The sequence below is a fragment of the Oreochromis niloticus genome, linkage group LG14 (assembly GCF_001858045.2).
Source record: "Oreochromis niloticus isolate F11D_XX linkage group LG14, O_niloticus_UMD_NMBU, whole genome shotgun sequence".
Taxonomy (NCBI): Eukaryota; Metazoa; Chordata; class Actinopteri; order Cichliformes; family Cichlidae; genus Oreochromis; species Oreochromis niloticus.
In genome coordinates, this window is record NC_031979.2 from 31,724,790 (window position 1) to 31,737,217 (window position 12,428).

Consider the following 12,428-nt stretch of genomic DNA (forward strand, 5'->3'; position numbering starts at 1 on the left):
AAACAGTGGTTGCTGGCGAAATGCAGTAAGGCAAACAAACATACCTCCCAGACAGAGACGCACTTGAACCTCTCCTGATCTCCCGGAAAGCTAAGGGGAATCTTTAAATTTGACCTGAGGTCATGATTGATGCCGCTAAAGAAAGCTAGCTCTTTGGATCCTTAATCACCTCTGTGGAAAGCACACACGGGGTCTGTGGATGATGGTGCTGGCAGATTTCTAAAGATTATGAGTTCCTGCCTTGCCTCTGCAACAGCATTCTGGTGAATTCCACTAACTACCCTATCATGACAGCTTAGAGGAGTGCTGAAATAGTGAGGGTAAAAAAAACAAAAAAAACCCCAAGCTCACTAAGTAACAAATTTGGCTTTTCAGTACAGTTTATTTGACTTCAGTTGCACTGGAGCAGTAGATAAAACTGAATTTTAAAAAAGCATGCATGCAGATCAGTGCAAAACTTTTCAAATATGAGCTCAAGCAACGACTAGTGGACCTAGTAGTTCAGCCGGGCACAGTTGCCATGACAATTTGATATCATTATGTTCAAAGTGTGGCTGTTAGGGAAGCGCATTTCATTACCCCCCAGTAGTGAAAGGACACATTTGCTGGAGGGAGAATACCAGGAAGGGCTACAGGTTTTGCAATAATGCACAGAACAGTTGTGGAGATATAATGTGACCTCCTGTTTAGCTGATTATTGCTGTAACAAACAAGCATTTAAGAAAATCCAAAGATGCTTCAGACAGCTTTATTGTGGCTTGGTCTGAAGATCATCTGTAACAATTTTGGCAAAGACTGGGGAAAAAAAAGGCAATTTTTTAAAAACCTGCCTGTAAAATCCAATCTGAAGACAGTCTATTCCAGTTTAAGTCAAGACTAGAAAAATATCATAGCCTGTAAAAATGTACCAACAAAATTTCCAACATACCAGAAACTGATGTCGCAGGATACTCTAAACTAATATCTCATTTTTGAAAACCAAATATGTGTTTCAAAAGTTATGTATGGAAGCCCGTTTCCGCCACTAAAAAAAAAAAAAGGAACCATAACTCGAAATTTCGAGTTAGCTCTGCCAATCAGTAATCTACATGAATGACGTCATTTTCTTGTTACCCAGAAAGATATGGCGCAGAGGAATGCACACTCAAAACCGGATCGCAACAAATTGGCGCTTTCGAGAGTACATTTGCTGATAGGAAAGCCATGTGATTCAGCTAATAACGCAAGGATTTCATCATTTGTGCAGCCACGCTGAAAATAATCAGCAATTTGTGCATTCATGACTGGCTGTAATACTGGTAGCTTAGCTGTAGCATTTGTAGCTGACGGCTTCAGATTCCGGGTAAAAAGGAAATGACGTAATTCACATAGATTACTGATTGACAGCGCTAACTCGACATTTTGAGTTACTTTTCTCAAAATTTTGAGTTAATAAGTCGGAAATTCGAGTTATGGATACTTTTTTCTTTTTAGTGGCGAAAACGGGCTTCCATAGTTATGCTTATAATCACACCTCCAACTTTGACCTATGGGTGGCACTCAAGAGAGCGTTAAATGTTAAAAGAAGAAAGAAGAGACCAATGCAGGAATACTATGGTTTATCCAACAGCTCTGCTGTTTGGACCCTATTACTGTAGTAAGTTCAGTAAAAAGCTTGAACAGGTACCAGCTGAACACAGTATAAAAAATCAAGTGGACAAGTTTGAGAGAGTATCTATAGAGACAGTAAAGAAACACAAAGCACATCAACATATATTCTACATAATGTGGTAGAATATTTATCAATAGAGATAAATGCTGTACAACGATCATTCATAGCATATATGGACTATTATAGTTTAATCATAACATTACACTAAAAATCCTCGCAGTGGTTACAATGTTCATAAGCAGTGCATGCACAAAAGCTCTCTCTGACATAACCTCCTGTCACCATCACCCCATCTGTGAAGAGAAATCTGCTCCACATGCTGAAAGCTACAGGAGGAAATCTGAGTGGTTATTAAAGTGACAGGCTACAGAATAGTTCGTATCTGTAATGGAACTTTTATGTTCGCTAATTCTTTGCTTAAGAGGTAGATTTGATCGCACAGACATTTCAGCGGGTCAGTTTATTTATTTTTTTTCGTATTAGGTGTGATAACTCCCTCTGCCTGCCTCTGCCTCTGTGTGTCGATGCAAGCTGTTGTTGTATATTTCTCATATTTGTCATCCTTTCTGTCAGTCTCAGAGTGTCATCTAGCTGCAGCAAAGGCTCTGTGACAGACTTGTGGTTTATTCCACTAACTATTCTCATGACAGCTTATAGCGGAGTCCTGCAACGATTTCATCATGAGACCATCTGCTGTTCATGTTGTCTGAAAGAGACGATTTCCTTTCTGTGCTTTGGGAAAAGCTCTGAAATACCTCAAAGACCTCAATGAAACGAAACGACTCGGAATTCAAGACTTTTAAATTCTCTCAAAGAATCTGTTTTGCAGCAAAGAGAACGTGAAGTTCCGTGCAGTAAAATGCTGTTTATGGTTAATTAGCTTTAGTGCTTGTGACCGTCGTGTGTCTGTAACTTGAGTAGGTTTCACACCACGACTCAGGACATTAGATTTAGGTCACAAAATGTGAGAACATTTTGAAACATTTAAGAAAAGTTGCAATAAAGGAAATCTTCAGTCTCACTTGGAAAGGCACAAAAGGTCGAGAAGCATATCTATAGCTGACAACCACACGCTAACTGACACAAATCCCCAACTGTGTGTTTGTGCAGATCGGGGTGTAGCAGTGTTAGCTTAGGACGGGATAATAAGAAGGATGAGAAGTATCTGACTATAACAGCATGCATGCAGAAGGAGAGCCCGAGGTAGCTGCCTCTCACAACAGCACACTTCTTTCTAACAGCTTGGCTCATGAACATTATGTGAAAGAATGTTTTTGTTTTTTTTCTTTCTCTGTAATCTTTTTCCTACATCCCAGTCACCAGCCCCCCTACCTCTGGTTTTCAATAACCCACGTAGTGAGTGTGGAGGATGGGATTTGATGGAATTAGCCATCGTGAGGGAAAAAAAATAAAGAAATCAAATAAATAAAAGCCAAAAGAGAAACGTGGGACCTCATATGATACTGATTTACACCTTAGTAGTGTGCCCATATTTTTTGTTCATCTGCTCCCACAGTAACTGTCTTAATAGTGTTACGGTAACATGTGAGCGCTCACGTTTATTTCAGCCACTGCAGCGTTGCAGACTCTGGGAGTTTACTTCCAAAAAACAACAGCCAACAGTGACAGTTCACATGGAAACCTTTGATTTTAGGCGCTTACACAATGAACTCAGCTCCAGTCTTTGTTGTGGCAATAATTCCCCTCCCGCCCGTAGTCTTGGAGCAATTTCCAGCATTCACTGTCATCATCATAATCTGACCTGATGTGGAAACTATGCAATGAAGTCTTTCTTTTCCCATTCTACTCTGTTTGGTGCCTGCTGCAGAGCTGAGCAACTTTATGGTTTTGATCGTTTTAGCAAACGTGTTAACCAAAGTATGATTGAGAATTGCCATCAAGTTTGATTTTTCAAATGGAAATATTATACCTCACTGGATAGAATAATAACATCTTTGGGAAATAAAGTCGGGTTTTTTTTTTTTGCTCTTTTTTCTTTCTTTTTTTTTTTACCTTCTCTCATTTTGCTGCAAGGAAATTCAGTTTGATTACATGCTGCTCTATCTCTGCATTACACAACACTTGAAAGAGAATTTTAAATTATGTTAAATATTAATCATGAATACATTATCATGCTGGCATGCTTTACAGTCTTTGCTATTACAAATTTGAATCAAAACATACTGAGTAACATTATGTAACCGAGAAAATTGAATGGCTGCGTGAATGCGCCCTTCCTCCTAAATACATTTTTGTACCTTTTAAAATAGTGGGTTTTTAGACTCATCAGGTATCCATAGTGGCTGCTTGAATAGGGATTTACATCAAATGCTCCTGTTTCACGTTTGCTGCAGTGCACGGGCTAAAGGTAGTATTTTTAGGTCTGAAGGAGGAACTCGTCTGAAGTTTTCTTAAGGGTTTGAGGGAGAAACAGCTCAGTTGTTATGTATTAAAATCCCTGGATCCCCTCTGATCCTGAGCTGTAATGACACAGACATGGTCAGAGCCTCTTGCTATCCCCTCATTCTCATCAACATGCCAGAGTTTCACCCAATTGATTTTCTAACACTAGTGCCATATAGACAGCCCGTTTTCGTTTGTCCTTTTGGCTGCGACCAGGGACAACACAGATGTCTCTTTCACTCTACCTACTCCTCCTCAGATGTTAGCCAGTTTGTCTAGCCCATCCTCATTAACATGTGGACTAATTCCTGCTTGTTATCTGGTCTAGATGCAATAAGGCAGTCCTGGATGGCAGGGGTAATCATGTTGGAAGGCAGCGCTTTCTTCCCGTCTCTCCCTCTGCTGCCATCATCACATCCCATAACTGATAGCAGAGCAGACACATCTGAGGGGATTAAGCTAATGTGATGGCAGAGCCACCTACCAGGGGCCCCCACAGGGTAATTTTAAGAGACAGGCCTTGACATCCAGGGAATAACTTGTCAAGACCTGGCTTCAGGCAAATATTGAGGATATTAATCCTTAATGTAATGGCCTTGACTAGATTTTGCTCTTGTCTCTGTGCGCAGCTTTAGGCGTAATCATAAGTCTCTTTAATCACTGACATAAAGAAGTCCCTCAAGGATTTTCCAGAGTTTTACAGTAATTATTGTGTACCAAAAATGCTTGTTTTTTCACTGTTGCCTCAGTGAGAAATTGCCACGTTATTTGCATATGTTCTCATTCATTTGTTTCAGTTTTATGAGCTGCATGGCTGTGGCGCTTTGTTTTGTTGCCGTATAAATGTGATAGAGTGGTAAAATCACAGCCCGTGTCATGTACCAAAGGATTGCGAGTCTTAGTTCAGAGGTAGAACTGATGGACGTGGTGAGCGCTGCCTCTCTGGCGATACGTGCTAAAACATAATAGGAAGAACAAGAATGAGAAGCTGCGGATAAGGAGAAGGAAGAACCACAGAGGTGAGGTCACACATATGCCTGTAGAGCAACAGCTCATTGTCTCTTTTTGATCATTTTAATTAAATCATTGACCAAATAATGAGGGAGAATCCGCACAAAACCTGAGGTTAAAATTAATTAAACCTTGCTTGATATCTGGATGGAACAAATAAGAAAACATGTGGCGCTTTGCATTTTTATTCACAGCGCTTAAAAGATTCTTAAATTATAAAACCCCCTCCGGAGAGGCGAGGTTTCCTAAAAACAATGCTGGCCTTCGTCAAGGAGCTGAGCGAGCACCTTGATGATGAGTTTGTCCTTGCTACAGGTTTTATCTCGTAAACGGTGTCTTTGCAGCCTGCTGCCACGTTTTGTGATATTTTTGAACCCCCGGTGATCGGTCTTTAGTGCTATTCCCTCGTCACCTGACCCGACTGTCCTCCTCTTCATCTCGTTCTCAGGTCTGCTCATAGGATCGGGCTGCGCTCTCTATCCACTGGGATGGGACAGCGAGGAAGTACAGCAGACCTGCAACAACAGCTCAAGCCAGTTTCAACTAGGTAAGATGTCTGCAAGGGAGATCCATCACACACACAGGCTTTAATTACACACAGATGGTTCATAAATTTGTGCCGTGCTCGCTGGATCTTTTATTCCCAGAAACAGACAAATCGCAGAAAACGTGAAACAGACGACCGATATTTGTCTTTATGTGTTGACATGCTGCCTTTTGTCTCTCTCTGGTAGTCAAAAAAGATGTGATTTCTTGTTGTTTTGATTAATGCATTTGGAAAAATTAACAGCAGAAGATCCAGTAGCTGTCCATTTCCAAAATGTTTTATAGCTTTAAATGTGTGCCGAGAATAAGCAATACTTTGATTTGTGCTCTGCATGCAGCTGGTATTATCAGGACTATCTCACAGACAGTAATATGCTACTTTATCAGACACGAGGGAGGTGGAAAAGCTTTTCATACTGCGGCTGCTCCTTTATTTGATACTAATCAAAGAGTGTTTGGTTTTTCACTAGATGTAAAATATTTTATTGGGAACTTGGATTAATATTATTAACAGACAACACAAGAATACATGAAGATTTTTTTGATGTCACTGGATTAAAATGAAAAGGCTCATCCTCGCTGAGGATCCCTGGAAGCATCCCAGTCCATTTTGATATTCGTCACCCACATGCTTGGATCTTGACTTGATCTGAATGCTTAGTGGGGTTCACTAAAAACACCGAGTGTGGACCATGAATACCCAAAATCAACCTCAAGAAAATTCAGCTCTTATGTTTTTGTCCAGAATCAAAGCGTGCCGTAGGGAAAAGAGCACCAGAGAACCACTAGTCCAGGGGTGGGAAACCTATAAAAACAGATTTTTGAATTAAAAGAATCTGTATGGAGCTGCACAAAACATTTGACCTGCATAATAAAGGGGACACAGATTATCATTATCACTATAGATATAGGTAATTAAAGTCTACTCTCATGTGAATATTCTTCAGTTTATGAGATTTTTTCTATCCTCTTCACTACAATCATATTACGTTTTACATTTCATTACAAGTTTAAAGAAAAGAAGAAAAATGTGTATCTTTACTAAATTTTATTACCAATAAAAGAAAACAAATAGTGGAGGGAAGAAATATCTGTTAGGATTTATAGGCCTGCTAGCTCTAAAGCTTCTACCAGGGTTCACACAAATTAAAAGTGAACAAGTTTGATTATAAATGAAAAAAAAAAGTCAGTGAAAAACAGATCAGTTTAAATTTCATTTTGATTAACGTGCAGTTTGGTTTGCTTTCGGATGTCTTTTTTCCTTCAGCGACATACAGTAATCAATCTCCAAGACAGACTTTTTTGGGGAAACTTCTGCTAATGCTAATTTCTTGGTAGTGAAAGCAAACAAATCTGCCCATGCACTACTTTTTCCTTGCTTTTTTTAGGTGGGATTTGAAATACCCAGGGGGACTCGATTATCTATGTTTATACATCCATTCTACCATTCTGCATAATGGTCAAAGAAGGTGCCGGGCAACAGACGTATGATGCACATTTCAGTGGATGCAAACATTAAAACTTAATTCAGCACATAGGTTTTTTTCTTTTTGCAACTGGAGAATATGAAGAAGCACTCACAGCGATTGTAAATAAATAATAAAATGTTAAAAAACTAACCACTGTTTATTTGCTTATTCATTCTAATCAATTTTCCGACTGGAAATGGGCAAAATAGCCGCAGGTTGTAGTATTTGTATCCCATTTCATGACGATATGCTCTGTCGCTGCTGAGATGATACTCTGAACAGATTAATGAAAGACCAAACAGCTTCACTGTCCTCTCCAACTGTTGCCACAAGAAAAAAAAATGCAAATGTTGCTAATATGAAGTTAAGAGTTGCAAGTTAATAAATGCTAAGCAGCCAGATGTATTAAGAACACCATCAGCAAACATTAACTGTGATTTTTAATACATTTTCTGTCATATGAATTATGGATTCACACCGATTCTGCCATTCTAGCAGCATCTACTCTTAAACCACATAATCCAAACAGATTTCTCCCTTTTAAATTTCAAGAACACATCACCACACGCTATCAGAGGTAATTATGTTGAATGTGCAGTTTTCATTTTATTTCCTCTGTGGAAGAACAGGCACATATACGTTTGTGTTAACAAGTGCTTTTGGCTGAAAGTTTTGTTCAGAGCAACTGGCAACTCAAGTTTTGTCTCATTTATGTCCACACCATGATAAGATGGTGACGACAAATGACGCTTTCACCACATCTGAAGCCGTCCTTCATTAATTCATCTCTCATTAATTAGTCATGAAGGCTGTAGTCAGTGCTTGAAAACTCCGAATGCCGCTGCAGGAGGCATTAACTGCGTACGTGTTCATTTCCATACCTGAGTCCAAAGAAGCAAAGCATGAAGGATCCGAGTCATTCCTTTGATGGGATATGTTTTGCAAGTGCAAAATACCCTTGTCGTTAATTTGAATGAATAGATAAGCTACAGTCACATTTAAGAAGAGGGGATGTACTTTTTGTTAATGCCACAGAAAATGAGAAATAAGTATTTTCAACACTTTCAAAAGAAACTCAACCACTGTATCCTATTTCATAATGCATATAATTACCTCTGATGATTATGCAAGGTGTGTCTAAAGGAGGCACTTAATGGTTTAGGTTTTATTTGCATTTCAGCATTTCGTTGCATTACTGTAATTTCCAGAGACTCAATTTCTGCATTTCTCCAAGTCTCTAATTGTTCATCTCCCACATAGCAGACTGTTTGCACATGAATTGGGGCTCTGTTTTGTGCATATTTTCAGTGCTAGCTGTATTTCACAAGAAGATGGAAACATAGTAGCCTGGGCAGAGATGTCAAGCAGTTGCCACCATTCTCTGTGATTAACACTAACACGTTAATGTTAGATCTAGGGCAAGATCAAAGGCGCGGTGCGGAGTTCTCGTGATATATCTCAAACAAAATGATTGTGCATTTCAAACTAACGTCTGAATGGTTCGCTGTGTTTTACATAGCGTAATGCTCAATTATCATTCAAAGCATGGGTGAGCTGTTAGGTCCAATTTTACAGTGTAGTTGATCTGAGTGGAGTAAACATGCGAGTTCCCCTTCATCGCAGAAGTGATGTGAGATTCTTAGGCAGTTTTCCTAAAAAGGGCTATACATGCAGAGTAAGCTGTGTCGTTCTCCATTAAAATCAAGCGACTGTCTTACTGGCTAAAGACCTATTTGCCCAGATTAATTTAAATCTGTTACAATGTTTTTCTAGAGGGTGAAAAGACCTTTTCTTTTTTCATCCTCTGCAGGTTCCTGTCAGATCGGCTGGGCGTATTACTGCACAGGGGCAGGAGCGGCAGGTGCTATGCTGCTGTGCACCTGGCTGTCCTGTTTCGCAGGGAAGAAGCAAAAGCAGTACCCTTACTGAAGAGAGCATGAGAGAGACGGGGACAGGCAGAGACCTCGGGCGGTACGACAAAAGGGAGAGGACTCTGTGCACTCACACCAGTACAGCACATCAGGCACCAAAGACATCAAGTCATTATGGTGCTCTGCACATCATGGGACACTACTCATCTGACAACTGCAGGGACTGTTTCATAATGCAGCACACACACATGGCTTTGAAAAGTGGTACTTCTCTTAAAAGCTGTTCTTAAATGAAAAATGTATGGACCAATCCTGTTTGTAAGATTGTTACATAACTATTTCTTTAATGAAAAGAGTATTCTCCCTCTCTTTTTTTTTCTTTTGTCTTCCTCTTCTTTGGTCTTTAATGTTTATGTGATAGTGCGCCCTGTGATGAACAGAAGTAATATTGCCTCATTGTTACGTGAAGTGTTTGCGGTCTCCTCTTCATCACTCATTCTTGCCTTAAACACAAACAGAAATGCAATAATCCCTATAATGTAAAGCAATCCGACACTGGCTGCCTGCTTCCTCGATTCAGACCCCAAAAATCTAAGCATAGTTTATTTAACACATTCATAAGATATACATTGTGTATGGTAATGTATTTTATCATTTTATCACATTTTGTATTCACCCTCAAATTATTCTTTGCCATTATTTTTGTTTTGTAAATAAATGTTTATTGGAAGTCTGGTTTTTCAAGTCTTCTTTGAGTCTACGCCCCGGAGCAAAAACGAACAGTCGTGCATTCCTAAAAAGCTTTTTTCCCATGACTTCTTGATCTTGATAGTGTTCGCTACATGCGGGAGTCCTTTTTTTTCTGATCAATAAAGAGGATAAGGATGGGCAGTGCTGTGAATTTAATTTTTCCACCTTATTGATAAGTAAATTTAGTAACCTCTAGTCAGAGTATTTGCCTTTTGATCAGGCTTCTCAGCTTCAAAGCTTCAGAGTCTTCCAGACAAAGCCTGAGATGCAATCATACCCTGGGAAATTGAGGCGCTCTGCGTCCGTCGGACCATCAGTTTAATGTCAGGGGTTATCTCGTAGCTCCTCACCCTGCCTTCACAGTGTGAATAACAATAATGGCAACCTTTTCTTAGCAATTACCGCCGCTGTATGCGTGTCATTAGAGGTGTGAGCTGCACACAGCTTTTCAGTTACTATTTTTAGGCATTTGTTCTCTGTTTTTCTTTCTTTGATTAACAAACACCACATTCGAGCTCAAGTGCACAAAGTCAGCTCATTTACAATGCAGCTGTTCTCGATGTGTTTTGGCCCTCATTAGCATGCCCATTTTCTCACAATTCTCAACATCACCCAGATAATGGCAACGCCCCCTCCCCTCCATCCTCACTGGAGAAATATCCCTCTCAGTACTTGCTCTGTTTAATATATTAGTATGGCTCCTCTGCATTCTGCTCTCTCCCTCTCTCTGATCTCCTGTGCTGATTGATATCAGCAGTGATTGTTACAGAGAGTCAACCAGATGCCTCATCAGCAGACGCAGACACATTGGGGTCACGGTGGAGCATTCCTTCTTTTATATCTGCACCCGAATCTCAGACTGACAGGGTGTACCATTCAATCTGAGGTCTTGTAACAAGTAAGAGGCTGATTGTCTTAAAACATGATAAATGAGTGGCGGCTGAGAAATTCAGTTGCTCGCATCAGCTCCTGAATGAAGACATATTACAACTGACGTAACTGACGTGAATTTAGACTGACTGGTGCTGATGTTCACCTTGAGCTGTACATATTTTTTGTGCTCTAAGAATCACAAACAGATTTATAGACACCTCATTTGTGCTGGAATAGAGCTAAAAATAAGATTAGATAGCAGAAGACAAAGAAGTTTGTGTTTTTTGTAAGCGAGGGTGATGATTTAAAACCCCAATGGAGTCAACAAACAAATACAAGTTAGCCAAAGCTTTAAAGACCAAGTACAAATGATGAACAAAGTAGCCATGTACTCAAAATACAATACAATGATTACAAGCAGGATCATGTCACCACAAATGTAGTAGTATACACTCACCAGCTGACTTTATTAGGTTAACCGAATCAATTGTTTGCTATTGCAAAAATCTAATGGGCTAATCACATGGCAAAAACTCAGTGCTTTTAGGTATGGATGAGACAACATCTCAAAGTTCAACTGAGCATCAGAAAAAAGGCTATTTAGGTGATTTTGAATGTGGCATCATTGAATCTGATGCGCCACAGCAACAGAAGACCACACCAGCTGCCACTCCTATCAGCTAAGAACAGATAACTGTGGCTCCAGTTTGCACTGGCTCAACAAAATCGGACAACAGAATATAGGAAAATCATTGCTTAGTTTGTTGAGTCATCGTTTCTCCTGGGACATTTGGAAGTTTGGACTAGCTTAACCATAGAAGCATGGATCCATCCTGACTTGCTTCACTGGTTCAGACAGGCCGTGGTGATGTAACGATTTAGGAGATTTTGTGTCGGCTCCTCAAGACGAACTGAGCATCCTTTAAATCCACTGTCTACCTGAGCTGTTTTGTTGATCACATCAATCCCTTTGTGACCACAGTGTGCCCATCTTCTGATAGCTTCTTCCAACAAGAAGAAGGCATGTCAAAAAAGCTCAAACAACCTGAATCTGGTTTCGTGAACATGAGTTCACTAGATCGCAATCAAATAAAGCATCTTTGGGGTGTGGTGAAACAGGAGATTCACATTATGGTCGTGCAGTCAACAAATCTGCAATAGATATGTGATGCCATCATGTCAATATGAACCTGAGAAATGTTTCCAGCACCTTTTCAAATCTGTACCAAGGCAGTGTTGAAGGCAAAAAAGGGGTATTTATTTTTAATATTTTAAAGGTCAGCCTAAGTAAATTTAATATAAACATAAACAAAGAAAGACTACGTGGACTGGATCCAAAAGAACCCTAAAGCAAATTGTCTATTTCCCAATTACTTTTCCTTTTACCTTTAAGGAAACCATCAAGAGATGAAAAACAACATTAGGAGAAATCAACAAAGACAACATAGTGAATGTTGCTTAAATTAGAGGCAGTTAAAACTGCAGCATTTTAGGAGGATTACAACGCCCCTGAGAGCTTAACACACTGCAACTTAAGAAGAGCACATTTCTGTATTGTCACAGCGGCAAAGATGTTTTTCTAATGTGTTGAGCTCCCGGTGCCATGGTAATTATTTAAGAAAGAGAGTCCTAAATAACCTTGAGAGAGTTGAACTTAAACTGCCAGATAGATACATCAACATCAATTAATTCTTGTAATTATTAGTTTTTTTCCACCGACACTTTCGGGCAAGATAATTGCTGCCCTTAAGAACAACCCTGTTTAAAAAAGGTTTTGTGCTTCTATACCACCAATCTCCATAAAGATATTGCATAATGGATATTGCTGCAGGATAGCTGGAGAGCCTGTATAGA

The 12,428-nt window shown here is 39.7% G+C and overlaps 1 protein-coding gene across 1 annotated transcript in view; it reads left to right on the forward strand.

Annotated features, from left to right (window-relative positions):
- Nucleotides 1-9,681, forward strand: part of lhfpl6 (LHFPL tetraspan subfamily member 6) — a 45,999-nt gene extending 36,318 nt beyond the window's left edge. Inside the window, exons 3-4 of the mRNA XM_003450149.5 lie at nt 5,514-5,612; nt 8,891-9,681. Of these exons, the coding sequence (XP_003450197.1) occupies nt 5,514-5,612; nt 8,891-9,009 (218 nt within the window). The 3' untranslated portion in view covers nt 9,010-9,681. The remainder of the gene's footprint in view (nt 1-5,513; nt 5,613-8,890) is intronic.
- Nucleotides 9,682-12,428: the final 2,747 nt, after the last annotated feature.